The sequence below is a fragment of the Drosophila santomea genome, chromosome 2R (assembly GCF_016746245.2).
Source record: "Drosophila santomea strain STO CAGO 1482 chromosome 2R, Prin_Dsan_1.1, whole genome shotgun sequence".
NCBI classification, from domain to species: Eukaryota; Metazoa; Arthropoda; class Insecta; order Diptera; family Drosophilidae; genus Drosophila; species Drosophila santomea.
In genome coordinates, this window is record NC_053017.2 from 21,407,290 (window position 1) to 21,435,270 (window position 27,981).

The 27,981-nt window shown below is 44.2% G+C and overlaps 10 protein-coding genes across 19 annotated transcripts; 6 read left to right on the plus strand and 4 right to left on the minus strand.

Annotated features, from left to right (window-relative positions):
- Positions 1-92: 92 nt before the first annotated feature.
- LOC120444482 (integrator complex subunit 1) lies at positions 93-6,587 on the plus strand. The gene is made up of 3 exons (XM_039624162.2): positions 93-1,521; positions 1,581-2,560; positions 2,614-6,587. The coding sequence occupies exons 1-3, from the start codon at positions 204-206 to the stop codon at positions 6,475-6,477; spliced, it is 6,162 nt and encodes a 2,053-aa protein (XP_039480096.1). The 5' UTR covers positions 93-203; the 3' UTR covers positions 6,478-6,587.
- A 5-nt stretch (positions 6,588-6,592) lies between these two features.
- On the minus strand, positions 6,593-8,928 carry LOC120444483 (cofilin/actin-depolymerizing factor homolog). The gene is made up of 4 exons (XM_039624163.1): positions 8,780-8,928; positions 7,137-7,327; positions 6,950-7,055; positions 6,593-6,891 (listed from the first exon to the last, which is right to left on the minus strand). Exons 1-4 carry the CDS (start codon positions 8,780-8,782, stop codon positions 6,745-6,747), a joined length of 447 nt encoding a protein of 148 aa, XP_039480097.1. The 5' UTR covers positions 8,783-8,928; the 3' UTR covers positions 6,593-6,744.
- Positions 8,929-9,377: 449 nt separating this feature from the next.
- LOC120444673 (gamma-soluble NSF attachment protein) lies at positions 9,378-11,031 on the minus strand. The gene is made up of 7 exons (XM_039624529.1): positions 10,882-11,031; positions 10,752-10,819; positions 10,440-10,555; positions 10,185-10,379; positions 10,047-10,117; positions 9,626-9,980; positions 9,378-9,471 (listed from the first exon to the last, which is right to left on the minus strand). Exons 1-7 carry the CDS (start codon positions 10,944-10,946, stop codon positions 9,433-9,435), a joined length of 909 nt encoding a protein of 302 aa, XP_039480463.1. The 5' UTR covers positions 10,947-11,031; the 3' UTR covers positions 9,378-9,432.
- A 199-nt stretch (positions 11,032-11,230) lies between these two features.
- Positions 11,231-14,876, plus strand: LOC120444670 (potassium voltage-gated channel unc-103). Of its 2 annotated transcripts, none has more exons than XM_039624519.2 (15): positions 11,231-11,362; positions 11,532-12,409; positions 12,467-12,710; positions 12,771-12,841; positions 12,897-13,007; positions 13,068-13,222; positions 13,279-13,399; positions 13,460-13,580; positions 13,643-13,761; positions 13,829-13,883; positions 13,942-14,077; positions 14,135-14,274; positions 14,334-14,527; positions 14,591-14,685; positions 14,738-14,876. In XM_039624519.2, the coding sequence occupies exons 2-15, from the start codon at positions 11,540-11,542 to the stop codon at positions 14,874-14,876; spliced, it is 2,571 nt and encodes an 856-aa protein (XP_039480453.1). In that variant the 5' UTR covers positions 11,231-11,362; positions 11,532-11,539. The 2 variants fall into 2 exon arrangements, with proteins under 2 accessions (XP_039480453.1, XP_039480452.1); XM_039624518.2 differs by having other exon boundaries at positions 11,344-11,398.
- Positions 14,877-14,938: 62 nt separating this feature from the next.
- Positions 14,939-19,768, minus strand: LOC120444672 (acid-sensing ion channel 5). Of its 7 annotated transcripts, none has more exons than XM_039624524.2 (11): positions 19,675-19,768; positions 16,696-16,961; positions 16,290-16,635; positions 16,094-16,230; positions 15,948-16,044; positions 15,697-15,884; positions 15,558-15,640; positions 15,459-15,506; positions 15,314-15,401; positions 15,135-15,256; positions 14,939-15,078 (listed from the first exon to the last, which is right to left on the minus strand). In XM_039624524.2, the coding sequence occupies exons 2-11, from the start codon at positions 16,890-16,892 to the stop codon at positions 14,972-14,974; spliced, it is 1,413 nt and encodes a 470-aa protein (XP_039480458.1). In that variant the 5' UTR covers positions 16,893-16,961; positions 19,675-19,768; the 3' UTR covers positions 14,939-14,971. The 7 variants fall into 7 exon arrangements, 6 of the variants coding, with proteins under 6 accessions (XP_039480458.1, XP_039480459.1, XP_039480456.1 ...); XM_039624525.2 differs by lacking the exon at positions 19,675-19,768 and adding an exon at positions 17,136-17,276 and having other exon boundaries at positions 15,314-15,396; positions 15,955-16,044; XM_039624522.2 differs by lacking the exon at positions 19,675-19,768 and adding an exon at positions 17,136-17,276.
- Positions 17,532-19,709, plus strand: LOC120444671 (cell wall protein DAN4). 2 transcript variants are annotated; one of them, XM_039624521.2, is made up of 4 exons: positions 17,532-17,608; positions 17,663-17,724; positions 17,791-17,990; positions 18,050-19,709. In XM_039624521.2, the coding sequence occupies exons 1-4, from the start codon at positions 17,560-17,562 to the stop codon at positions 19,590-19,592; spliced, it is 1,854 nt and encodes a 617-aa protein (XP_039480455.1). In that variant the 5' UTR covers positions 17,532-17,559; the 3' UTR covers positions 19,593-19,709. The 2 variants fall into 2 exon arrangements, with proteins under 2 accessions (XP_039480455.1, XP_039480454.1); XM_039624520.2 differs by having other exon boundaries at positions 17,663-17,990.
- A 109-nt stretch (positions 19,769-19,877) lies between the features above and the next one.
- On the plus strand, positions 19,878-21,574 carry LOC120444674 (eukaryotic translation initiation factor 5A). Of its 2 annotated transcripts, none has more exons than XM_039624530.2 (4): positions 19,878-20,014; positions 20,574-20,781; positions 21,026-21,227; positions 21,288-21,574. In XM_039624530.2, exons 2-4 carry the CDS (start codon positions 20,576-20,578, stop codon positions 21,357-21,359), a joined length of 480 nt encoding a protein of 159 aa, XP_039480464.1. In that variant the 5' UTR covers positions 19,878-20,014; positions 20,574-20,575; the 3' UTR covers positions 21,360-21,574. The 2 variants fall into 2 exon arrangements, with proteins under 2 accessions (XP_039480464.1, XP_039480465.1); XM_039624531.2 differs by having other exon boundaries at positions 19,943-20,010.
- An 801-nt stretch (positions 21,575-22,375) lies between these two features.
- On the plus strand, positions 22,376-23,459 carry LOC120446320 (60S ribosomal protein L12). Its single transcript, XM_039627235.1, has 5 exons — positions 22,376-22,498; positions 22,567-22,628; positions 22,730-22,803; positions 22,867-23,047; positions 23,194-23,459. The coding sequence occupies exons 2-5, from the start codon at positions 22,592-22,594 to the stop codon at positions 23,397-23,399; spliced, it is 498 nt and encodes a 165-aa protein (XP_039483169.1). The 5' UTR covers positions 22,376-22,498; positions 22,567-22,591; the 3' UTR covers positions 23,400-23,459.
- A 473-nt stretch (positions 23,460-23,932) lies between these two features.
- LOC120446321 (60S ribosomal protein L39) lies at positions 23,933-24,588 on the minus strand. Its single transcript, XM_039627236.1, has 3 exons — positions 24,488-24,588; positions 24,298-24,401; positions 23,933-24,081 (listed from the first exon to the last, which is right to left on the minus strand). The coding sequence occupies exons 1-3, from the start codon at positions 24,488-24,490 to the stop codon at positions 24,033-24,035; spliced, it is 156 nt and encodes a 51-aa protein (XP_039483170.1). The 5' UTR covers positions 24,491-24,588; the 3' UTR covers positions 23,933-24,032.
- Positions 24,589-25,200: 612 nt separating this feature from the next.
- LOC120446400 (ras-related protein Rap-2c) lies at positions 25,201-27,571 on the plus strand. The gene is made up of 4 exons (XM_039627340.2): positions 25,201-25,675; positions 26,899-27,036; positions 27,153-27,270; positions 27,345-27,571. Exons 1-4 carry the CDS (start codon positions 25,541-25,543, stop codon positions 27,500-27,502), a joined length of 549 nt encoding a protein of 182 aa, XP_039483274.1. The 5' UTR covers positions 25,201-25,540; the 3' UTR covers positions 27,503-27,571.
- The last annotated feature ends 410 nt before the right edge of the window (positions 27,572-27,981 follow it).

Below are 27,981 nucleotides of genomic sequence, written 5' to 3' on the forward strand. Positions count from 1 at the left end.
TGTTTCTAAACTTCCATCGTTCCCAATCAAAGCAATACCACCGACGCCTCTGTGCGTTAGCCGCCGAAAGCATGCATGTGCAGTCTGGCCACACTGCAACTGTTGCACGGTTGTAAATCGCAAAGCAAAATAGAATGCGCCGCGCTTGAATTATCCATCTTTATGGACGGAAAATAACTTAATTTGCGAACAGATTACACTAAATGGATCGCGGGAAAGGAAGCGGATCCAACCGATCGCAGAAGAAGGTTCCGCTGGGCGGAGAACTTTTCGCGCTCGGCAAGAGCGTACGCGATGACTCCAAATCAAAGATCCTGCCCATTAAGGGCATGTCCTCGTCGGACCGCAAGCGGGAAGCCTCCTCCGCACTCGCCAGCTCGAGCAAGCGGTTCCGGGGCAACCTGAAAGATGCGGGCGCCCCGGACATCTCCGCCGGCAGCAGTCAGTGCGAGACCTGGGAGCAGTTCGCCGTCGATTGCGATCTGGAGACCGTGGTCGGTACCATATACGCGGCCTTGGAGCAAAATGACAGCGAGACTGTGGGTCGCCTCGTATGCGGCGTTATAAAGCAGACAACGACGAGCTCCTCGCGCTCCAAGGTGGACAACATAGCCCTGCTGGCCCTTATCTACGTGGCCAAGTTGCAACCGAGTATATTCTGCACGGACATAGTGGCCTGCGCGCTGCTATCCTTCCTGCGGCGGGAGGCCAACGTGAAAATGCGGTACAACACCAACCTGCACATCCTGTTTGCCAATCTGCTGACCCGTGGCTTTATGGAGATTTCCCAGTGGCCGGAGGTACTGCTCCGCATCTACATTGACGATGCGGTTAATGAACGCTACTGGGCGGACAATGAACTATGTGCTCCGCTCGTGAAGAATATATGCGCTGCTTTTAAAACCCGCACTCCACACATTAGTCTCCTCCGCTGGGATGTGAGCACGGCCCTGCCTTCCGGGCAAGCACACAGGGACAGCATGACCGTGGATGATGATTCCGGGGACAATTCCACTCAGAGCTTGGATGCAAGTCCCTTAAATACTGAATCGGAACCAGTTTCCGACGCCATGTGCACTACTAAATCCAGATTCAGCGATGCTGTGGTGCAGAAGCATGTCAGCGACGCCATTCGCGATCAGCTCAACAAGCGACAGCAGCAGGATAACTACACCAGGAACTTCCTAAAGTTCCTGTGCACCACTTCCGGCATTGCAGAGGTACGATGTCTGAGCATTTCCCGCTTGGAGTTGTGGATCCACAACGGGAAACTGGTGAAGTTCGCCCAGCAACTGCTCTCGTACATCTGCTTTAACATCAAGGGACGCAACACGCAGGACAACGAAGTGCTCTTGGTCCTGGTGAAGATGCGGCTCAAAACCAAGCCCCTAATAAACCACTATATGTCCTGCTTAAAGGAGATGATATTTCTGCAGCCGGAAATCTTGAGTACTGTTATGAAACTGGTCGTGCAAAATGAGCTGTCTAACACCAGGAATCCAAACAATATGGGGATGCTGGGTAAGTGAAAAAAATTCTTTCTAAAATTGCAATATTAATCATTTACTTATACTTGCCAGCCACAATGTTTCAAACATCTGCTGATCAGTCAGCTGCGAATTTGGCTGAGATATACCAGGAATTTTTACTTCAGCGGGACGACTGCCTGCGCACCCTGCGCGTTTTCTTAAGGGAGCTGGTGCGGATGCTGCGCTTCGATGTGAACCTGGTCAAGTTTTGCAAGACGTTTCTTAGTGAACGTGAAGATCTGACTCCGCAAATCGAAATGTTCGAGTTTAAGGAGCGAATCTTTAACTCCATGGTGGACATTGTGTGCCTTTGCATGTTTCTGTCGGCCACTCCACAAGCCAGGGAAGCCAGCTTGTCCCTCAAAACAAATCGGGACACCAAAAACAACCATGCTCTACTCAAGCTGTACAATCAGATGTCGCAGATTCAACTGGACACAGTGTCCTGGATGTACGAAACAGTGCCCACGGTCTTCAAGATTCCGGCAGCGGAATATCACCAGGCGCTGCACAAGCTGCTACTGCTGGACAGTCCGGAGCAGTATTCACGCTGCGATCAGTGGCCTTCAGAGCCGGAGCGAGGGGCAATCCTGAGGATTATCTCTGAGACGCCGATTCACGAGGAGACGCTGCTGCGAATCATATTGATTGGCATTACCAAGGATATTCCCTTCTCTATTGCAAACACCTTTGATGTCCTGCTGCTAGTCATAAAGCGAGTTTCCGGCATGAAGGCCACCAATATTCCGGCTGTGCAAGCCAACAAATTCGACATCATCGACTTCCTGTTCAGCATGTCGGAGTACCATCATCCGGAGAACATTCGATTGCCTTCCGATTACGAGCCACCAAAGCTGGCCATCATTGCATTTTACTGGAAGGCGTGGCTTATTTTGCTCATGATATCCGCACACAATCCCTCCTCGTTTGGAGCCTTTTGTTGGGATCACTATCCCACAATGAAGATGATGATGGAAATTTGTATAACAAATCAGTTTAACAACTCAGCGGCCACCAAGGATGAGCTGCAGGTGCGTGTTTAATATATAAACAATTTGATGGTTCTAAAGTGAAGATTTTTCAGATAATAACCATGGAAAGGGATCACATTCTGCAGTTCGAGACGTACTTGGCTGCCCAAACATCACCGCATGCCGTTATCACCGAGGAAACTGCGATTCTGATCACTCAACTCATGCTGATGGATCCGATGGGCACTCCGCGCAAAGTGCCGTCCATGGTGTTGGATCAGCTTAAGTTCCTTAATCAGACTTACAAGCTGGGCCACTTGTTCTGTCGCTGCCGCAAGCCGGACTTGCTGCTGGACATAATTCAGCGGCAGGGCACCACGCAATCTATGCCCTGGCTTTCCGACTTGGTGCAGAACAGCGAGGGCGATTTCAGCCATCTTCCAGTGCAATGCCTGTGCGAATTTCTGCTCTTCAATGCGCACATCATTAACGAGGAGAATAGCCGCGACGCCGAATTGGTCAATTTCCTGCGAAACTTGATATTTGACGGGAATCTCAGCCACCAAATCGTTTGCGAGCTGTTGGACTATATATTTAGACGCTTGTCGTCCACCGTTAAGCAATCGCGAGTCGCTGCTCTTTCGGGTCTGAAAATAATCTTCAGGCACTCTGGGGACTTTGAAAACGAATGGCTCTTGAAGTCGCTCCAGCAAATTCCCCACTTCTTCGAGGTCAAACCCTTCATAATTCCCCAGCTGCGAGCTGCCTGCCAGGTGGAGAATTGCCCGGAACTGATTATGGCCTACATTCAGTTCATCACGGCGCACACGCTTAACGATCCGGTGAACGAAATGCTGGATCATGTCATCGATATGGCGCAGCTGATTGTAGAGCGTAGCACAATGTTTCAGCACATTATAATTTCCCAGGAAGACTACGATTATGTGCCCGACGAGAACCGCATTCAGACACTGAAATGCCTCTTCGTCATGTTCAACAACTATATAATTAAGCTGAGGGAGTACCACGAACCGTACGAGTGGACCGAGTATCCAGACCTGCTGATGGTTCAGTTTGACGATGGAGTACAGCTGCCGCTCCACATTAACATCATCCACGCCTTTATTATCCTGCTCACATATTCCAACAGCAACATGCCCGAATCGATACCTATATTGGACTATTGGTTTCCGCCTGGACGACCGGCGCCTGTGGCCTTTCTACCGAGCATGCCGCAGGAACAGGTCCAACTGCTGCCCGACTGGCTGAAGCTGAAGATGATCCGCTCCTCGGTGGACAGACTAATTGAGGCAGCTCTCAATGACCTAACGCCTGATCAGATTGTGCTCTTTGTGCAAAACTTTGGCACGCCGGTCAACTCGATGTCCAAGCTGCTGGCAATGCTGGACACCGCTGTGCTGGAGCAGTTTGATCTGGTAAAGAATGCCATACTGAACAAGGCCTATCTGGCCCAGCTAATTGAGATTCAGCAGGCGCGGGGTGCAAAGAATGGGCATTACACCGTACAGGCACTTGATCTGCACTCCCACTCGCAGACGGTGCCAGATCTGCCCAGGATCAGTGTGGTCATTCAGGAGACCGTGGAAATCGGTGATTACGATTCCTCGGACTCGGATAGCAGTCCCACTAACTTCCTGGCCACCAAGGAGGTGGCCCAAACCATTCTCACGCAGCCCGACCAATTGACTGAGTCGAGAAGTGACTGCCGATCCTTGATTCAAAAACTGTTAGACATGCTAGCTAACCCGCACAGCAATAGAGCGGATGTGGTTAACGCCATAACAGAGGTGCTAGCCGTGGGTTGCAAAGTCACAATGAGCCGTCACGCCTGCACATTTTTAAGGACCTTCTTCAGCTGCATGCTGCACAGCGACAAGTACCACATACTAGAGAACGCTCTGCAAAAGAACTTTAGTGTGTTTAAGCACTCATTCGCCGACTCTAGTCTGCTTCAGAAATCCGAACTCTACCATGAGAGCTTGGTGTTCATGCTGAGAAACTCGCGCGAGATTTATGTGCAGCAGTTCAAGGCGAATACCGCCTTGGTGGCAAGAAAGCGGATCGTCAGGGGAATCGTTCAAAGCTTCGATCAGACCAAGGACTGCAAGACTGTGGCTAAGTCCAAGAGCGACCAGCTCTTCCACAACGGACTCTTCATCGACTGGCTGTCCGAAATGGATCCTGAGATTGTTTCAACGCAGCTGATGAAGGAGCGCTTCCTGTTCTCAAAGTCCTGTAGCGAGTTTAGGTTCTATCTGCTGTCCCTGATCAACCACCAAACCAACTGGGACACGATTGAAAGGATTGCCGAGTACTTGTTCAAGAATTTCCACGAAGACTACGACTACGCCACGGTCCTCAACTATTTCGAGGCACTGACCACCAATCCGAAGCTGTGGAAGGGCCGTGAGAAGTACATGTCGAAGAACGTACGGCCAGATGCCTTCTTCATGCTGAGGACCTCTGAACTGGAGCCGTTTTCCCACTTTATCCTGCACGAAGGGCTTTCCGAGGTCAAGCTGGATAGCAAAAACTATGATTTTAAGCTCTGCTCGCGAATGAACCTACTGTTTAAGCTTACGGAGAAGCGAAGAGACCTCATGGTCAAGGTGATGGAGCACGTAGAGAACAGTTCGGTGTCCGACTACTTGAAACTGCAGGTCCTCCAGCAGATGTACATTATGTATCCGCGCATCAAGTTCCTGAAACCCAGCAAAACCGGCGAGCAGGCGTACAAATTGCAGAATCTGAAGGGCTGTCAGGCCGACAAGGTGTCCAACAATCTAATCACCTGCTTGGGTAGCCTGGTGGGTAAAAAGGACTTTGAAACCCTGTCAACGGACACCGAGCTGCTTCTCCGCAAGCTGGCTGCCTCCCACCCGCTGTTGTTCCTTCGCCAGCTGGGCGTGCTGTCGTCCATTATGCAGGGTCGGGCCCAGCTCAGCATGAAGGCCCTGCGCGAAGAGCACCACTTCCACCGATTTGTACAGATCCTGAGGACTCTGGAACTGCTGCAACCAACCATCTTCGAGGAGGCGTACAAGAACGAGATCCAAAACACGCTATCGTGCTACTTCAACTTCTTTAAGCACCACAGCAACGTAAAGGAGGCATTGCAAATGCTAAATAAGTTTGTGCAGATGCTCCAGGCCTACATCAACTACAATCCCTCAAGTGCTCTCCTCTTCATCGAACAGTACGTGGGCATCCTCAAGGAACTGGCTGCCAAATACACCTCACTGGGCAAACTCCAGGTTTTAGTCCAGGCCGTTGCCCTGCTGCAGCACAAGTCGCACTCGGCCACGGAGTTGGACGACGAGGAGGTTAAGTACGAGTACGATCTGGATGAGCATTTCGATGTAAAGCCAACGGTCAGCAAGCCCGTGGTAGCTGAGGAACCAATAGAAGTGCTCCCGCAAACACCCATCGATGCGAGCAGCAGTAGGGGTCCTTTATCGGTTCTTACCCTGGGCTCGTACAGTCGATCGAACTACACGGACATATCGCCGCACTTCCTCGATCTGGTCAAGATCATTAAGCAGGCCAACACGGAGGATGTGGTCTTGGGTCCTATGCAGGAGCTAGAGTGCCTAACTTCCAAGAGATTTGTGTTTATCAACGAGCTGTTCGAACGACTGCTCAACCTTATATTCTCGCCAAGTGCCCAGATTCGCTCCATCGCCTTCATCATCCTGATCAGACATCTCAAGCACAATCCTGGCAACTCGGACATCAACCTGTGCACCCTGAATGCCTATATTCAGTGCCTGCGGGACGAGAACTCCTCGGTGGCAGCGACGGCCATCGACAATCTGCCGGAGATGTCGGTGCTGCTGCAGGAACACGCAATCGACATCCTTACGGTGGCCTTCTCGCTGGGCTTGAAGTCGTGCCTGAACACGGGCCACCAGATTCGCAAGGTTCTCCAAACTCTAGTGATTCAGCATGGCTATTAAGCGTTCGGTTTATAGGTTATAAGAACCGTCATCGTATGTATATTGTAATCTTAGCTCTTAATAATAAAGTGTATCTGCGGTACGAGATTTTTACCACATTGGAAACGCGACTTGGTCAAGTTAAATATTTCATTCTTTATTTCTACTGAAAATACAAATTATGTAGAAAATTCTCATACAAATTGGCGATCTCAACAGGATACGTGTTTCCATCGCTGTTTCATGCATGCCTTGTTTGTTAAATGCAATGCACAGTGCTCGTACAGTTTATTGGCGGTCGGTGGCCCGGAGTTTCTCCTCGACGGCTTCCCGGGAGGCTTCGGAAAGATCAGTGGCTTGTATGTACTTTTGCACGCCCACGAGCGACTTCTTGAGAGCATCGAAGGAGCTGGAGTACAACATCTTCTTCTTGACCTGTGGATGGAATCGAAATGAGTTCTGTGCCCTGTCTTGTCTACGATGATTCACATACCTTGGCAGTATCGGGACACCACGACATAAGGAACAGCTTTTGCTTTTTTGAACTCTCAGAGGTGCCTTGACACTGGTGCATGTACTCAAAGTCGAACAGTCCGTACCTGCGCAAGCGAATAGATGATAAGTTAGATGATTCATTTAGTTTGGTTTGCTTTGGGGGTCTCCAAGCTGGCGAAACTTACCGGCACTCTCCGGGTCCGCATTTCTGGATATCTTCTAGAAACTGGTCGTACTCGGCGTTGCGATCTGCCACAGTCTCCACATCAATCTGCTTCTCATCGCGAATGTAGAAAATCACATAGCGATGTTTTTTGTCCTTCTTTATTTCCTCGTATGTAGTCTTGCAGACATCAGACACAGTTACACCAGAAGCCTTTAAAAAAAATTAACGTAAAGATAGAAATCAAAGAATGTATTTGAATGTTCAATGCGCGCCAAACTGTCTTCGGCAATGATACAGGGTGCTCTAACTGTATTAACTTTAAGTAAATCTTCACGAAACGCCCAGTACTTTGAATTGTAAAAACAATAAGTGCAGTTGTGGTTCAACATAAGACTCGAGGCACCCTATACCTCACTGATGTACATATGTACGTGTGTGCGTATGTAACTGACTGGCAGACATAACTGCCCACTTTCAGCTGACAGTATTGCCGTCCCTTTTCGGCTTTGCAATTTTACTTCTTTGATTGCCGGCAATAACAAACATAAAGGTAAATAATTTATGCTACTTATTTGCACTGCTACCGCAGAAGTTTTACCGGTGAAAGCGTGCGCACACTTGGCACACCGATTTGGCTCTTGGGAGTGGTGGGCGTGGCACCATTTACAGCCCGATTTTCCTTTCTTTTTTCCCGGCGTTCGGAAAGTTCAAGGGTAAGTTCACAAGTGCCGGTAAGTTTAAGGGTGAGAACAAGCCGACAAAAGGGAGAAGGAAAACCAAAAGGGAGGTGGCTTTTTCCCCAACGCTTTTGTTGCGCTCAAAATCGAAGGAAAATGCCCGATTTTCCATAATATTCGGAAAATGCCGAGAAAATCAAAATCGTCACACATGCAAACAGCCGTCTGCTGACACACACAACAAGACATCACACGTACTTATGTATGTATGTACATCCGCAAGGCGGCAAGGAAACGATCACACCTTAAATATGTATGCCTGCGGAACATGTATGGATATATATTTATACATATTTCTGTATGGTAATATGGACGTACATACACACATTTTGCGTCTGCGAGAAAATAAGCATTAAGCATTGCCCCGCAGATACATACATACGCACATATTTATAGCCATCGAATTATAAAAAAAGCGGTATACCCACACACGCTCAAGTGTGTAAAAATATATATATGTATAGACATGAAAATCCAATGTGTGTGCATTTCTCTTTCCAACATTTCAATTTTTAATCGCTCCATTTTTCCAGCTGCCACTTTTAAGCATTCTTTCGCGATTGCCTTTCGCGAATTTGCCATTTATGAGTGTGAGTGTCGGCGGAGATGTATGAAACACTCCAATAAATGAGTAATATCCGCTGCTACCAATGACTAATTTGGTATATATGTATACGCACACAATCATGACCATGTATATGCCCGAATATGGCCAACGAACATATAGGCAAAAAAAAAGTGGAAATATATGTATGATTGATATATACACACTTATCTAAATGTATGTATATACAGATTTCAAAGGAGAGATGCTTATATGATTCATCAAATAGAAGACATTATTCGCACTCCACATCGCTCCCCATAATTCAATGACCGTACGCTTTTCCCACCGAATTTGAATTAGAGTCCCAAGTGTACGTACCATTTTTCCTGTAGTTTTTTGCTTTCACAATTCTCAAATTGCTGCCTCGCCGAGTATATATTTTACAAATACTGTTTAACCTTCCGCCTTCTTTCACGAACAACCGGACGAATCAATTTGGTCGGTTATTTCGCACAGGTTAGGGTTGCCAGGCCACTGCAAAATATCAACATGCGTCGTGACGCGCCGCATCGTTTGCTTAGCCTTTGGAACGTTGGAATGGTACTCATTTGCCTTTTCAAATAATAATCAAATGGTTTAGCGCGCTATAAAACACTAATTGTTTGCGTAATTAAGTTCCAAGTCATGAGTATGTATTTATTCATATTAATATATTGTACTATAATATCGTGTAATAATCCTGTGGAATTACAAATTTGAATCTTAATACATTCGCTGTTTTGGAACACAGGAAATTAAATCGTACATAATTAAACTTTTCGTAGCAACAATTGATTAGTATATTTTTTCTGCAATATCCACATTTCCCCAAGCTAATGGTATTCTCTTTTATATTGTATTGATCTTAGTATTTATTAATTAGTACAACGATTGCGATGAAATTTGTATTTAACAGTTAATATAATATTTAAAAGCGTTATTGTTAAAGATATATATATTTTGACTAACAAGCAGACCAAACATTAAGAAATTTAGCACAAGCCACCTTCGTCTTCGGCGTCGTTGGTTTCCTGCAAAAGAGAAAATACGAAATTCTTGTTAGCTTTTTGGGGGTCCTAGCAATGCTCCTATCGATTACTCAAAAATAGCTTTTAACCACCTATCGATAACATCATAATAAGAGCCAAATTTACAAAACAAAAATCATAGCATAGTAGTACTCACAACAGCATTTTCGCCAGCCTTCTTCTCCAGCTGTATACCCTGAGGTAGTGGAATGTTTTTGGATAGAATAGCGTACTCAACATCCATGTGTCGGATAAATGGGGATGCCAGCATCCTGGCAGCTAACTCGGGATCCTCGTCATCGAAGGCTTGCAAAAGGGTTTGCAGGGTGGACACTTCTTCCGGCTCGCAGCAGTTTCCCCACTCTCTAAAGGTCTTTTCTGCTTCCACGGAATCCCCGCGAGCCAATTGGACCATCACCAAGGCCACAACTAGGCGTCCAATTTGTCCGTATGATTCTGTTTGCTGATTCAAACTGATCTCTTTTTTGAGCGCATTTGTGGCTTCGTCGTACCTGGAGTGATAATATGATATAAGTTAAGAATCCACAGAGTAATATGTGGCGAAAATATGTACATACATCCTAAGTTTGACCAGTATCCTGGATACTTTTGATGCATACTCAGCTGCTTGACGGACGGAATCCTCAATCTGTCGGGTAAGAATGCAATAACTAGTTAAAGAATGGGCGCTTAAAGTTGTGGAAAATAGCACGTACCATTATAACTTCTAAAGCATGCTGATAGAACCGCAAGGCCATGTCAGGATGCTTGGATTCAGTTAACTTAGCGGCTTTATCCAAGGCGGATGCAGCTGCCTCGGGGGAACCATGCTGTTGATACAGACTTGCCGATTTGTTGGCGTATTCCTCAACTTCGTGCAGCTTATCGGCATCCTTGGACAGCAAAATTATCTAGAATATGTGCACATTTAGAGGTCTTAAACTTATATATTAACGTCAATTTAAGCTCACCTGCTCGTATGCCTTTGCAGCATGGAACCAGGACTTGTTGTTTTTATAGGCGTCGATGGCCTTTAGAAAACACTCCTTGCTCTTATCATAACTCTTAGCTATTCGATATGCAGTGGCTGGAATTAAAAATTCACAACAAATATTAAGATACGTATGTACACCAATATGTGTGTATCTTGAAAGTTACGGATGCTCTAGGAAAAACGTTGCTGGAAATACATAGTATCTATAAATCTTATTGCTGTCATAATGATTTCATAGATATGTAGATACTGTGGATGACATTAGTCACAGCTACTTTGTGAAACTTACCAGCTTTGGAATACTCATCCGCAGCACTATCGTAATCAGGAACCCATTTCAGCATGGACAACTTCAAGCTGCAAAGACACATTGGTTGTATTTGGGAACCTCTTTGTAAGAATGTTTCTGTTGGGAATACCTCTTCTCGGCCTGCTTCACCAGGTCCTCCGCTTCGGCAATCTTTTTTGCAGCTATTCCCGACATTTTCAACAATTTTTGCTTAGCAGGAAAAATCAATTGTTTACGTTTGAATTTAGTGTGACCGAATGCGAGAAGTAAAATAACAATGGTTCGGGAATCACGGTGGTTTCGAAACTTTCAAAACCGAAAGCAGTACGCATGCCCAAACATTTTAAAAAAGCAAAGCCTGATTACACTGGTAATAAATAGTTGTTCTATAATGCAAGTGACTTTGAAATGAAAATGGAGTGTAGTAACATATATTAATTTAGATATTTAATTTATCTAGAATCTTTCACTAAAGTATAAGAATATGTAACGACAAATATCGAATTGATGTGCTTTTAATGCATTATACATTAATTTAAACTTCTGATTTTTTCGTGTGCATGCCATACCTGTTCTGTTTTGATTTGCGAGTAAATAGGAAAGTGCATTAGGTAAGCAATCGCAGTTTTCGCCAATTTCAATCTAGAGTAAGTGGAAATATCCGATTTCGTGCTTTTTTAAGCGAAGATCTATTTAAATTTGCTTCCAAATCCGCATATTCTGAGCTTTGCGAATGTTTGATTATAATTTGCAATACTTTTTCGTTTTCATATTTTGCAGAATTAAAAATGTCCCACAAATCTTGCGTGGAACTGAGCGAAATTCGAAAATTGGATAAAATAGTGCAGCAATGCGAGCTGTACATGTCCAACAACAATTTAAACGATACAGCCGCTAAGAAACCGCCTTTGAAGGAATTCAAACGAAATTGTCCTGCAAAATCGAACAAATTTGTGGAGAGGGAACTCTTCTCGCTCATGTGCAACCTGAACAAGATTGAAAAAAAGCAGGTTTTCGTTTCAGATATCCTGATTAACGCCAGCATGTTCGACGACAAAAAGGAGAGTTTGACCAGATTTCCAAAGAACGTGTCCGACCACAACACTCTGGTGTACCACAAATTCCTCAGGACTCGACCCACTAACGATGATGAAGCACTAAAACTAAAGGCTGGTGCGAAATCAAAGGAAAGACCGTTCCCGAAAACCACTGCAGATTGCTTTTTTTCGCCTCTACTGTTCAAAATCAACAATAAAAGGGAGTGCTTGAAGAAAGTTAAGCCCATCAAGGGGGAAAATGCAGTTGAAACTAATAGTATCCCAATCGAACCCAAGCCAAGTCAGCACAAGAAGCAGAAAACGTTCAAAAAATGCATCAAGTGCGACAAAAAGAAGCTGTATATCAAGAACTATCAGGTGTCCGCCAGGCGGGACTGCGATCTCCATTGCTCGTATGATCCACTGCGCAAAAACAACGCCGATCTCTTCCAGACCCACAAAGGCACTTCCTACGAGTGCATGTTCAAGAACCTGAAATACGGCCAGGCCGAAAAAGCGACCGACAACGTGCTGGGGAGCTCATACGACGACATGCTGGACAAGGAGGCTCTGCTCGGATCGAAGAGCGAGCCCAAGGGAGGGCAAGATCCCAACGACATGGTATATCTGAGTCAGCCGAGTGAAGTACCATACTCATGAGTTATTATCCTGTATCAGATTACCTCCCTGGGGGGAAACATACTGCTGGACCAGAAGCTGCAGAACAACTACTACCACAAGTGGACTCTCCTTCATTACTCGCCCTTCAAGGCTGTGTGGGACTGGATAATACTGATCCTAGTGATGTACACGGCCATTTTCACGCCGTACGTGGCTGCCTTTTTGCTGGGCGAACAGGATTACCAGAGGCGGAACAACAAGTACATCAACTCCGACCCAATTGTCATCATTGATTTGATTGGTAAGCACTAGTGATGCAATGATGCCTTATATGAGTTTAGCTATCAATGGAACTTTTCAGTGGATGTTACCTTCATTGTCGACATCATAATAAACTTTCGAACGACCTTTGTCAACTCGCAGGACGAAGTGGTCAGCTCGGTGAAGAAGTTAAATTGGAAGTTGAAGTAATCCACACTCGTTCTAGGTATCCCATCCTGGGCGCATAGCCGTTCACTACTTGAGCGGCTGGTTCCTAATCGATCTGGTCGCCGCTGTTCCATTCGATTTGCTCCTGGTGGGCAGTGACACCGACGAGGTGAGATCCATCTATGCACTCCTACGTGGAATTGATTAATGCCTGCACTCCGCATTTCAGACAACTACCTTAATAGGACTTTTAAAAACAGCTCGACTCTTAAGACTCGTTCGCGTGGCCCGAAAAATAGATCGTTATTCGGAATACGGAGCTGCAGTTCTTATTTTGTTGATGGCGACCTTTATTTTAATTGCCCATTGGTTGGCATGCATTTGGTAAACTAGCCTGATATTAGTCGATTTGTTTTTGGAATTGCTTAACTCTATTTAAGGTATGCGATTGGAAATGCGGAAAAGTCTATCGCTTCCAAGAACATCGGTTGGCTCAATTCGTTGGCCTACGATATTCAAGAACCCTATTTCGACAACCGAACTGGTGGTCCCTCTATAAAGGTAGAGCTTCCCTTCGACCACCTAAACGATCCGCATGACTCTAAAACGATCCTCTTTCAGTCGCGCTATATCACAGCTTTGTATTTCACGTTCACCTCGCTCACTTCCGTGGGATTTGGCAATGTGGCACCGAATACTGATGCTGAAAAGGCATTCACTATTTGCGTGATGCTCGTTGGATGTAGGCAACCTCGATATATTTCTCTAAATACGTGTATTGAGACCTTTAATTTCCTCTTCAAGCTCTTATGTATGCAAGTATTTTTGGAAACGTATCTGCCATTATTCAAAGGCTATACTCTGGAACCGCCAGATATCACACCCAAATGCTGCGCGTTAGGGAGTTTATTCGCTTCCACCAGGTACCAAGCACGCACATCCTTATATAGCATAGTATAGCATAGAACTGAGCACCTTCCTCTTCTGCAGATTCCCAACCCGCTCAGGCAGCGACTGGAGGAGTACTTTCAGCACGCGTGGACCTGTAATCATTATTTATCATTTTATCATATCTTTTCCCATGCTAATGCACTGCCTTCTAGATACGAATGGCATCGACATGAACTCGCTGCTCAAGGGATTCCCCGAGTGCCTGCAAGCCGACATTTGCCTGCACCTGAACCGAAAGTTGCTGACGACGTGCGCGGCTTTCTCGGAGGCAAGTCCTGGTTGCCTACGGTGAGTTTGCGTGCCAGGACATTCGCAAGGAAGAGGAACTAGTTTTTCAAATTGCAGAGCGTTCTCCCTCAAGTTTAAAACAACCCATGCTCCGCCTGGTGATATTCTAGTCCACCGGGGAGATGTGCTCACCTCCTTGTTTTTCATAGCCAGGGGGTCCATAGAAATCCAGAGAGCCGGCAATATTGTTGTACTAGGTGAGTTAAGCGAGCTCAGTGATCAACTGATAGCTAAATTAAAACTATTGTTGCTTAAGGTAAAAACGATATATTCGGCGAGAATCCGTGTATATACCCAACGGTCGGGAAGTCGAACGGTGTGGTGAGAGCACTGACATATTGTGATATCCATAAACTGCACAGGGACGACTTGCTGGACGTACTGGATTCTTATCCGGAATTCCTGGAGAGCTTCGTCAACAACTTGGTAATAACCTACAACATGAGAGATGTGAGTAAACGGACATCAATCCAGAGCTTAACTAAGTGGAGTCCATATGCTGTTCCTTTGCAGGATGAACATTCTGGCGTCGATATTAAGCACCGCTACCTGAGAGCAAAGTCCTCCGACAAAATGAGGAGCTCTCCTGACATACCCTCCATAAGAATGTAAGCAAATGCCACGTTGCGGAAGAATGCTGTCTTATGTTCTTCTTTTCAGAGTTGGGCTGCGTTATAAGAAACAAAATGTTAACACCTCTGTGCATAAAGTTAAGAATGATAACTCCCGAGACCTAAATATCTTTATAGAAAACGAAATCGCTAACTATCACCTTGATTTGTTCGATAATAATAATTAGGGCTCACATATGATTGCCCGCCCACCAAGCGGAATTATTTTATTCATTTGTGCACAAGCTGTTGCGAAGTTGAAGAGCGAAAATCAATAAAGGTCCTAACCAAAAACCATAGTCTTGACCGTCTTTATGAAGTACGATATGATCTCCAAGAGGTTCAGCAGGGATGCGCCGAAGAAGAGTCCTACCACACTTCCGATGCCAACTAAAAAAGCGGTTTGGAAATTAGTCCCATGTGTGCCGACTACTGGGTAGTCATACCTATTAGATCCAGTTTGGTCTGGGTGACTGTTCGGTGATACCTCGCTGTGGGTGGAGAGGCTATTTGAATATCGACGACATTTTCTTGATTCTTGTATGAGCTGTTTTTATCTAGTTGGGACCTATAAAAGAAGGGGTATTACCAGGGAAATAAACCAGTTCGGGGACGGGGCCTTTACCCCACTAGACTTATCTGCTGCTCCACGCAGGATGGCAAGCAAGCCATGTTCTGTCCAACGTAATCCTTCACTCTAGATGCCAACTTTGCTAAAATTGTACGATTACAACGATTTCCTTCTCATCTGCCAAAGTAATCTAAATTACCGTTGTCCAAGCATTGGAGATCCAACATTCCGCAAAAGATACTTTCGTCTACAAATGAAAGGGGTCAATGAAGTCTTCATATTGAAGTGGCTAACGTACTGCGATTCTGGGGGCTGAATATAGAGCAGTTGCACAGTTCCATCTCAAACTTACTCCGGATGATGGACATGCAGGTCGAGAAGCTGGGGGAACATTAGGTGGTAACTCCGGTTAAGGACTCCTCTACTCACCCACTCACCTGTAAGGAAACCCTTCGACGGAACTTTCGCTTGGGAACTTGCACTTTCTTTGGGAAACAGGCTCGTCGATGACGCCTTCGTGATTGTCAATCTCCTCGACGTTGAAGGCGTGTACTTGGGGCTCGTGTGAGATGCTGTAGGACAAGGCATTGAAGAAGGGAAGATCCTCAGGGCTGTTGACGTACAACTAATGAAATTAAATTAAATTGTAGCCCATACCAGCTATTTGTGAACTTGGAGCTTAGCACACCTCATACCCATATATTGGAGATCGTCGTAAAATTAATCGCAGATTTCGGTGTTTTTCCAACGAAGAATACCTGAGAGGCATCTCTTCGATAGACTTACTGCAGGAGGAATAAATTATTTATGATTCGAACTACTTATGAAACTTACTAGTCCAATAGATTGTTTGCCAGAAAGCAGTAGCCCATTTCCGTCTCATGAAACTTGAATATCTCTTCGCAATCTGGCTGCAATTCTTCACGAAAGTATACTTTCTCAAAGATCCCAGTGCAATTTGTTGGAAAGAACTAGAAGTACATAAATTGTTTTAGTTAACATACAATCAAAATGGCGTTCCATGCGACACCTCTCTTCTTAATTCAAAGATATCAAAATCGCACGAGTTCGGCTTCTTGCAAGCGGTTGATGCTGCGTTTATGTTGTTAGGGTTAACAAAAATATATGAGTATAAACTTCTTATTATGACGTAGGGTATTTTTGGACCAAAACGTTTCTTTATTGCGTCCTGGAATTCGCTTCCCGATTGCGTTTTTGTCAAACAGATTGCAATCGATGGGAAGGTGTTTGTCCAGCGAAGATATGCAGTCGACAGCCCTATGGTCGTGGAGTCCGTTTCGTATCTGTTTTTTAAAAGAACCAATATGGTAACCGTGCTCCATCCAGAAATGGCGAGCACAAAAATCCAAAGCAGCCTGCAAAGAAATGCTGGTTTTGCGAACCGTAGACAACATCCTTAAACTGATAAAAGTTACCCTTTTTTTTGCACAAAAGTCCTTATAAATCCACAAAAGGTCGTTGGAAAAGTCCTTATAAATCCACAAAAGTTCGTCACAAAAGTCCTTATAAATCCACGAAAGGTCGTCGGCAAAGTCCTTATAAATTCACGAAACATCGCCACTGCCTTCCGCCACATTTCGTATTCATGAAATACGTCCCACAATTTCTTCATGACTATTTCGAATATATGTGTCCATCCTTTATTTAAATGCCGAGGGATGCACGCAAAGTTGAGAGCGTCCTAAAGCGCAAAATGTCATCAAGATTAATGGAAAGATAAGAAGAAAACATAGCTTATAATTGTTGCATACATTTATACTTTACACATTTTACTGGGAATGAAGCACGCAAACTGCAGCTGCATTAATGGGTATCAAGAATTGCTTTGCTTGGGAAACTTGGAAAGTGTGCATACCTTTTGAAAGTGTGCTCAATCATATAGATGCAACAATTATAACAGAAGATGAGCTTGTCCAAGCGTTGAGTTTTATGCTCCATAGCACACACGCCAACATTTGGATGCAGCATCTGGGCACTGACTTGGCCACAATCATTCACTCGGCAGCCTGGGCGGATATAATGCTAGAATATCAAAAAGTTTCCAAGGACCTTTTGGGACCCCTTCTTTGAAGAACATCAGGCAATAGAGTTAGAAAAATAAATGCACTCATACCGCAACCAAAGATATATTCAGCACCACAAACGTGAGTGATCTGGCAGGTGTATATCGCCGTGAAAAGCCCCAATCTCTTTGATTCCCAGCCAAGTACCAAGTAGTTTGGATGGAAAACTAATGCTAGTAGTCTTGAATTGTCTGCAGCCAAAAGTATTCGTTCAAGATGTTGGGGAAAGTGAAAAGCAGCATTATTGTCATTTACATGACCACTGGTATGGAGGTTAAACTCAACTAAATTCCCATTAAGCTCACCTGCTCTGCTTCAGGACTGCTCTACATACTGCTCAGCATCAAGGCATCCTCCACCTTCATGAGGCCGAAGCGCCAGGTAAGTATTCCAAGCGGATTTCGCGCCAGGAAAAGCGAAAGTTTGAACGCTCGTCTCGAGTTTCAGATGTGGCCCGTGGATCATCCGTCGATTGTCCTCTATAGACAGCATCCGAACGCCATGCGAAAGTTCTACTGGTACAACACCAGGACCCCCATTTTGGTGGGCAAAATGCGGCTAAAAAACTACATGCGCAACATGCAGATGCTGCCCAGATACGTCCACTCACCTGTCCAGTTCCACGAGGCCTATGCGAATTCCAAGAGGTCTCTATCAGCACATCCTCCATATGCGCACATGTGTAATCCTGCTGCATTTCTTTCAGGAGCATCTTCAGGGACTTGAGCAATGTGAATGGGTTCAAAGCCCAATCCCCGCCCACTGCCACTGCCACTTCCCCAGTGGACTTCGTGGCGGCCCCGCTTAACACGATTGAGTACAGCTCCGCCCCGGTAAACCCACCCGTTGCTTTCAGTGTAGCCCCTGTCAACGCGTTCGTGCCCCTGACGGCGGGAACGCTGCCAAGCGCAGAACGCCTACTTGGCCCTCCGAGTCACTGGAACCACTCCGAATCCCAATCCTCCAACGACGGCTGGAAGAAGTGTCGCGAAAACTGCCTCCAAGTTCCGTACCAGGAGTATGCTAAGGACCAATATGGCTCGCAGAGCATGACCAGTGACCTGCCGGTGACCACGACCACTACTTTGCCCTACTTCAACTACGTGGCGCACACCTACTTCACCCTGGACGACGTCATTCTGCCCCATTCCGCATCGAAACTACCGAAATCTCCGGCACCAGACCAGCAGTTTCGCCCCAGTATTCAAGTGCTCACAACGGAAAGGCCCCAGCAGCTTTTCACCGAGCTATTCCAGCCCACTACGCCGCCTCCAACGGCCACAACCACAACCACGACCACTGCATTCACTTTTCCGGGGAGAACTACGGTGTTGGACATGGAGTACAGATATAGCACCCGACCAAGCTGGTTCAGCCCCACTACCTCCAGCACCACAACAACCGAGGCTGCAGTGTCGGAGGATCCCCCGAAGTGGACAACACCGCAACCCGTACAGAGCGTCTATTCTACTTCTACGGCGAATGTTACAAAAGGATCCTATAAGCATAGACTGAAGTCCCTGAAGGCGACCAAAAACTTTTCCTCGAGTATTGAAACCAAACTGAAACTTTTAAAGCTGCACCTCAAGAACCTAGTTACTACTAAGGAAACGCCAAAGAACGATCAGAATCTAACAACTCCCGCTATACTCGACAACATCACCAAGTTGCCGGAAACGACGACAACAACAACAGCGCCCACGCCAAGAAGAAGAACCAGCGTCAATAGAAAACTGAGAAAGCTGCGAGTTTTGGCTTCCACCAAACAGGTTCCGGTGCAGATTTCGAGGAATTCTACAGACTCCAGCAAAGCCAAGAAAGAATTTAAAAAGACTTTACCGAAAAGAATTTACCAACGGCGCAAACACTTGAACACCACTGCAATGCCAGAACCCACGAAAAACACAACAGTTGGTTCCGAATCAATAAACAAGCTTAGGCGCCGAACAACAGCAAGCACACGGAAATCGACGAACGTCGATGACAGCGTTATCATTCGAAACGCAACGCAGGCGATAAGTCACACTTTGCCAAAATCTCGCGCTGATGGTATAGCTGAGGAAAAGCACGCTTTAGTCACGGAGTCGGCAATCATGACAATTTCCAGTGGAACCTTAAAAATGAGACAGCCCCATATTAAGGCAAGGGCAAAGCCGCAGAGGTCCAGAAAAATTGCGCACCTGGAAAACGATAATTTCATACCGTCGCTGCCCATCGAGGTATTTTTTAAAAAAGTAAATCAGCAGTAAATTGCAATAGCCTTCAAGTTATACATATACCTTGTGTAAATGAACTGAGCAAATTAAAGTCGTAAACATTATTTATACTTACAGAGACATTTTAAGCACCAAATACATAATAATACATATATAAATAAACCAAAAGTGTTTACAATTTGCAGATACATCACATATGTATATTGATTTTATTTCAAATTCAGACTGAGTTGGCAGTCCATTTAAAGTTTTGCAAAAAAATTGCACCGATTTTCTCGTTCCACTTCCACCGTTCCTAAACTTGGCATAGCAACCGGCGCTAAAAATCCGGGTGCTAAGATGCAGCACTGCGCGTTTCTTATTATAGACCGGAAACAAAACGTGGGTTTGATTCGATAGCAGGGTTCTTTCATTTTACATCTTCGGTTGGAACAGTCACTGGACTTTGCAAGTAGGTTAGTAATTTTGCATTTTTGCGGATAAAAAAATTGCAAATTCGCCCGAGAAGCGGAGGGCGAGCTTAAGGGCACTTACAGACGGGCGAAACAGTCAAAATTTGCGTGGAAGCTAGAATTAACCTCCGCTCGTCTCGGCACATTCAGTAATGTGCGAAAGAAAGTATTAACACACACACAAACATGCATACACACACACACATGTGCAAATATGCAGTACACAACTTTCGAGTGCCGTGTCTCGATGACTTTGCCAAATTAAATGTTTGAACATTAAAGTGCCTGGGTGTGCAATTTGGCATACGACATTTCGGATACATACATTCGCCGACACGTATATATATATACATACATATGAATGCATTTTTTCGGCTTGCACACAATCGCACTTACATACATATGTGCGAATCTGTCTGTGTCTGTATGTACCCATAGAACGCCGAGGTATATAATGTGCTTTTTACACCAGCTAGTGTCTTTGTGCCTAAGTGTGAATGCATTTAAGTCGCCAAATCAATCAATCGACAAATAATTAATACAATCATTTCTTGTGCGGTAGATATGGCTGAGTTGGACGATCAATTTGAGACGGCGGATTCCGGCGCATCGTCGACCTATCCCATGCAATGTTCGGCATTGCGCAAAAACGGATTCGTCATGCTGAAGTCGCGGCCATGCAAGATTGTCGAGATGTCTACTTCAAAGACTGGAAAGCACGGACACGCCAAGGTTCACATGGTTGGCATTGATATTTTCTCCAACAAGAAGTGAGTATACTCGTATATTGTACGAATATTCTTGTGACAGCAGCATTTGTGGAGAACACAAAGGAAGCTTTGCTGCGTTGCGCTGCTCTCGAATGTAATCAACGGAAAGTGTGCGCAAGTAATCTTATCTTGGACCAAATTTATCAATAAATTTATGAAGAAAAAGTGTACACCGCGGCGACGCCACCTCAAGCCAAATCCAGATCCTGTTACTTAACACCTTCTGTGTCTATCGTCTTTGCAGATATGAAGATATTTGCCCATCTACTCATAACATGGATGTGCCCAATGTCAAAAGGGAGGACTTTCAGTTGATTGCTATTAGTGACGATAGCTTCCTTACTTTGATGAACGAGGGCGGAGATTTGCGTGAAGACTTGAAGGTTCCAGACGGCGAATTGGGTGATCAATTGCGTTCAGATTTTGAGAGTGGCAAGGACTTACTGGTAAGTTTGCTTTGACACCCTATTATATTTTCGGAAATTAATTGTACTATTCTTTTTCAGTGCACCGTTCTCAGGGCGTGCGGAGAGGAGTGCGTTATCGCAATTAAAACCAATACTGCTCTGGACAAATAGGCAAAATGTGTCGCTGTAAATTTCTGTTGCATTTACATCTGAAACAAATTTATTCAAAGATGCTGTTATAGGCTAGTTGGCTCTACATCTTAAATCTGGTTCTAACGATTGTAATTAATATAACAGAAACTCGAAGCATCCATGTTTGAATAACTAAGTAACAAGATACACGTTTGCCAATAAAATTTTTTACCTAAACGTCATCCGTAAAACTATGATACGCCTGCTTTCATTGCGTCTAAACTCCATATTTAAGCGAGCTTAATTCGCACAGCCAGATGGGGAAAGTAAACAAATTGCGCTGGACGGTCGAATGAATGGCGTCACTTAGCATGAAGGTGGTAAACGGCGGGAACCAGGTGGGGTGACGCTACCGGTTTTGAATGGGTTTAAGAAAAACTTGTATTATTAACAATGCTACTGAGAATTACTACATTGCTTTTGAAATTGTAGTGTATCCTCAACAAAATGAGAAACTGGGATACAGTAAATGCAGGCAAATTTTTTGAGACAGGTCGACATTTCGTATAGTACCAAACCATGATATGTGTATGGTCCTAATGCAAAATGCTATGAATAATATTACAAAATTGATGTACCGGCTTTCTGAAAAGCTATGTATAGGGGAGCATAACAACAAAAACTATTTTCATAAGTTGAAAGATAAGAAGATGAACCGATGTTTTTATAAGCCGTGTTGAGCAATCGATATACAAATGGTATCGGAAATTGGTTCTGTAAGTTTTTAAACCTAATTTAAATACACATTGATTCAGTTAGCAAATAAAATATACATAAATGCCATACAAATATATTTAAGTTCTTTACAGCAATATTAAATATCAAATACTATACAATATTAGATACAAAACTACCCCTGAGCAAATGTAGACGAAAAAAGATTTCAATCAGAATTGTAATATTAAATCTTTAAACATGTATAACAAATAAACTTGTTTTAAATTTAAATAAAAAATATTCTATCTTTAAAATATATAAGAAATCGTTAAATTTGTTTCAATTCCGCGTTTCAGTTTTTACAGTTTTTATTCCGATAGCACTGGGCGATACATCACTTGCAAACGGTCCTCCCGGAAATCGATAGCTTCTTTTTTCTTTTTCTGTGTGTCTTTTTTGCGGTAAAGTACATGAGCTGAAAATGTCTCAAATAAAATCTCCGAAAACTAATGTAATCTTTGCCTTACAGCGACTGTTCAAGCCAAGATACCGCAATGCCTCCCAAATTCGACCCGACGGAAGTTAAATTGGGTAAGTAAACCATTGTTAGTGTGAGGAGTTGAGCTTTGAACAAACTGAAGTTCGAAATAGAGGATTGCCTACTATAACAATTTTCTGCATCCACATTACAGTGTACCTGCGTTGCGTGGGCGGAGAAGTCGGTGCCACATCCTCCCTGGCCCCCAAGATCGGTCCCCTCGGTCTGGTAAGCATGCAAATCGGTTTGTTTACCTGTGCCATTCGCGCTAACAAAAGCATTTCCCTGTAGTCGCCCAAGAAAATCGGTGATGACATCGCCAAGGCCACCTCCGACTGGAAGGGTCTGAAGATCACCGTCTGCCTGACCATCCAGAACCGACAGGCTGCCATCTCCGTGGTTCCCTCCGCCGCCTCGCTGATCATCAAGGCTCTGAAGGAACCCCCACGTGACCGCAAGAAGCAGAAGAACAGTGAGTATTACCCGCGAATCCTGGACTTCAGCTGCCTGTGCCGGCGTTTGGTGGAGCATGTATTATGCTCCCACCGCACTGCCCACATGCAATGTATGGTTCTGTGCTTGTTCACCCCACTAACAGGAGATATTCCTCATTCACAGTCAAGCACAGTGGAAACATCGGTTTCGAAGACATTCTGGCCATCGCCCGCGTGATGAGGCCCAGGTCCATGGCCCGTGAGCTGAAGGGAACCTGCAAGGAAGTTCTGGGAACCGCCCAGAGCGTCGGCTGCACCGTTGACGGAAAGCACCCTCACGATGTTATTGACGAACTGAACGAGGGATCCATTGAAGTCCCCGCGGAATAAACAGTTTTTGATACAGAATTAATAAATTGTACGCGATACAGTCTGTAATAATTGACCCAATCGGACAGAATTTTACTTTCGAGCCGACTTTGGTAGCGAACGTGATAATGGATATGCTAGTGAAATGTTGTTGATCAACAGGAAAATTGGGAAGTGCAAAGGATGCATCGAAACCACGGAGGAGCATTGACAATTTGGAAATGCAACAGGAAAATCTTTTAGTAGTTCGGTTCAGCTGTTGAATTACTTTTAGGCATAAGAAAAGGTCGAAAGCGCAGAACTCTTGCGTACATTAATGCAACATTTGCATTTGTTACCCCGATATATATTTAGAAGCTCTATGCTCAAAAATCCATGAGACGTAAACAATTCGCACATGCCGCATAAAAAGCACATGCTTGATAAGAAACTTTCCAGTTTTCGTTAAGGGAGGATGCCATCTTTCACATTTTCGCCAAATGTTGATTTAAGCCCGTTTGCATTTGTATATGCATGATCCCACCCACTGCGCAAGATTCAAATAAAACGGGCTGTTTAATCCGTATATTGTAGACGAATTTATTATTTCATATTCTCGAAAAGATCTTCAGCATTCCACAAAGTTGCGGAGCTCCTGGAATCAACAGCTACAGCTTACAGCTTCAACTTGGTACGCCTCCAGTGACGGCGCTTAGCGTTGTAACTGAAATAAAAACGGAAAGTTTTAGTTAGAATGGCTAATTAGCTATCCTAGTGGACTAAGAGAATGTTGCACAAAGGTTCTTAATGTTATCAAGGCTAACCAATAGATGCGTGCAAATTGCGCTAGTGACAACGCACTTAACAATTGAAGGCAATTGATTTGGGAAACTTTGCCCGCAACATTCAAATTTTAATAGAAAATCAACGACGAGCTTACCGAATAGTGTTGCCAGTACGTAGGCGAACCCATTGGGGAACAGATCTGTTCTGCTTCAGCTTCTTAGCCAGCTTCTGCTTTATTCTGAACGACTTGTGTGCAGCCTGGTGGAGAAAGAAGTTACGACATATTTAGTATCTCGAAACATTCAAAACATTTAATCAAAAACAAATAAAAAATGATTTCCCACCATTTCGTCCAATCTTTTCAACGAGCCACACCGGAAAGAAAGAACCAAACCGGAAAGGAAGAAGCATTGGTGCTGGGTAGGTATCGATAAATTCACGGTTCCAAAAGATGATGGTATTCGGAACGATGAGAGAGAACAAAAAATGTTTTGTAAAATGTACATTTTATTATTGTCGTGATAGGGCTTAAAAATGTATATTAATGCTAAAGTAGCTTTATTCATTTATTTCTTTTTCCTTAAGTTTAATATTTTCCAAACTTAGGTTAAACCCGATAAGATACACCAAGCATATAATATTTTAATTAGGCTGAGACTACAATGTATTATTTTTTTATATAAAATTGATATAACTTTGCATCCGTTTCATCGATATATTTTTCCTAAAAGGACCATCTTAATGTCCAGTGAAGATACATCACAAAAATAGTAACTGCTTACAAAATGAATAATAGAAAAATATTAACACGGAAAACATACAACTTGGTACAATTTAATTTGAAAGTGGAGCAATTATCGTTGTTATGTTTGAATTCGGTCATGTTCCTTTATAATCGGTGTCGAATAAATATTTTTTTAATATCAAGTACTTAATTAAATATCATTATGTTATTAGTTTCTTTTCGACATTCCGATTAGAGGCCTATCGATAGCGGTTTCAATAGTCGTGTGTATCTGCCCCTAACATTTTTGTTCTAAAACCATTATTTCATTTCCTCTATACATATGCATCGTTCCATTTTCCCATAAGTGTCAGTGTCATCATTTATCAATTATCATTTGATTATTATATTTTACAATATAATATGTGTTTAAGAAAAGTAAAAAACGCTTCCTGCTGAGGACGAGGCACAAACAGAGCGCAGTTTTGTCACCGAACTTCCGTGCATTACGTGCGAATCGAAACGCAATGTCAACCCATACATAATATTTTGCTTTGTAAACGGTTTTTGAGTTGAAATACATACACACAGTGGTGTTAAATATAAACACGTACAGCAGACTCATTTGCATCTATATTGCACGCATCGAATAACACAAAAAGCTGATTTAACAATGCGCGAATTCAAAGTTGTTGTGCTCGGGTCGGGGGGAGTTGGTAAATCGGCCCTCACGGTGCAATTCGTCTCGGGATGCTTTATTGAAAAGTACGATCCCACCATCGAGGACTTCTACCGCAAGGAAATCGAGGTATGTACATAAAACATCGACTTGGGCCTACATATGCACGGGATATCGGCCAGACATAATCAATTTACAAACGCAGCCACACGCACATACAGATCTACATAAATATTTATGTATGTACTAAGCGTAATCACGCGCATACATACGAACGTCTGTAAGCACAGCAGGCACAGACGGTCGTACATACGGATGTATGTCCGTTTGTATGTATGTATGTGCACATATGTAGATACATATAATGGGCGATTAATTGTACATTCATACATACATACATATACGTATGTACGAACGGCCACATATAGATTCATAAATTCACTGGCGTCTGTGCATCCAAATGTGCATATTTGAGCATAGGCGTGGGTGTTGCTGCAAGGATTAATGGCCAAGCCAGTTTTCAGCCCGCAAACATGATTCATAGGCGTTCGCATCCGCTGTCGGTGGGGGGGGGTTTATTAAATAGGGAGCGGACTGATAACGCCAGCCGACTCCGAAACCTGCATTTTCATTCCCTTGCAGTGCAATTCTCGTTTCGGCCTGCCTGCCAAACTAGTTCCCAAGCTACAATGTGCATTCTACGCCGAGCAGGGTGCCATTCGTATCGCAGCCCGAGCAAAAGTTCACAGTTTGTCATCGCTGGCAAAGCAGCCCATGTATTTAAAGAATGAATCAATCAGCTGGAACCGAATACTGCGAACCATTTGGGCGTAGATCCATCCGGCCATGCTTTCCTCCTTTGAGAACTGCATTACTGCCGCCGAAGCGAAAGCAAAATGGCTCGCATTAACTGCGACGTGAGTTCGTTTTTTGCCATGGAATCAGTAGCTGAGTGACACATGCGTGTGTGCTCACTCGCAGCTACAAGTTCGTCGGATATCTGATACTGCATGAATCTCGGAAACGAGTCTGATACAGGCGCATAAGAGCCGCCTTCGGCAAATAAAATATATCTAATGATGTTGAAAGACAAAGGCGAGCATTTCTTCCGCATTCGCACATGCCCGCACCCGCACCCGCCATCGTGTGTACCACCCCGTTTTGTGGGCAGCACTTGTACAACCCCTAATACTGCAGCTTTGCTGGCAGAGCAAATAACTATTTCAATTAATCCCACCCGGGCCAAGAGAACGACTGTTTGCCCACGTTCTTGGGGCCATCTCCTTCTCCTCCTTTGGGTTCAACGCCCCAAGACAATGTACTAATGCACTTTACCCTACGCTCTCTTGCAGGTGGACAGCTCGCCGTGCGTCTTGGAAATCTTGGACACCGCGGGCACAGAGCAATTCGCATCCATGAGAGATCTCTACATCAAAAATGGTCATGGTTTTATTGTAATGTATTCACTTACGAACCATCAAACATTTCAGGTATGAACGCCGCAAGCTCCTGCGCGGTCATCATTGTGTTTGCCCAACTTTTTGTTCCCCAAACGCTTTCACGTACTCCCACTAATGCCAACTAATTGTCTCGCTCTGCTCCACAGGATATTTCTAGTATGAAAAATGTGATCACTCGAGTTAAAGGAAGTCAGCCAGCACCCATCCTACTAGTCGCGAACAAATTCGATTTAGATTGCCAAAGAGAGGTATCCACCGCTGAAGGTACGTACCGATATCCCATATCCAGACCAGACTTATACGCCATACTTATGCTCCTGTTTTCTCCGCTTTCACAGGCAATGCCTTGGCACAACTGTGGGACTGTCCATTTATCGAAGCATCAGCTAAGGATCGGATAAACGTAAACGAAGTATTCGCCACCATCGTTCGAGAGATGAATTTGACGCAAGAGAATCGGCAAAAAAAAAATTACTGTTGTTGTACGCTTTTATAGAAATTTTGTAAAATTGTAAGATTATTATAGTTAAAAATAAAATTACTAATATTTAATAGATAACGAAAACTGGACGGACTTTTTATTGTCTCGACTCTGTAGTTCTGTTGAAAATACGCAAGTCTAAACTCTTATCATCTATGAAAGCTGCTGAAAAAATTCGAACGATGACTGTTTTGACATCTCGAAAATAAGTAATTCAAGGGTAAATTAGAAGACTTATACTACTGACTCATGGTTTAGTATATATCATGGTATATGGATGAATTTGGCGCCACGTAAAGCTGAATCTGCGAACTGTGCGCTTGAATCGTAAATTCTGGTCCAAACGCAAGCTCACGCTGCTTACTTCTTGGCTTGCACTTTACAAAAGTCGGGGCTATTCGGCTTTCAGCATGAGTCATCACAGCTGACCACACCTTCCATCCACCTGAACTCTCTCTTAGTGGTTCGAAAGTCATCTGAATTAGTTGGCCCAT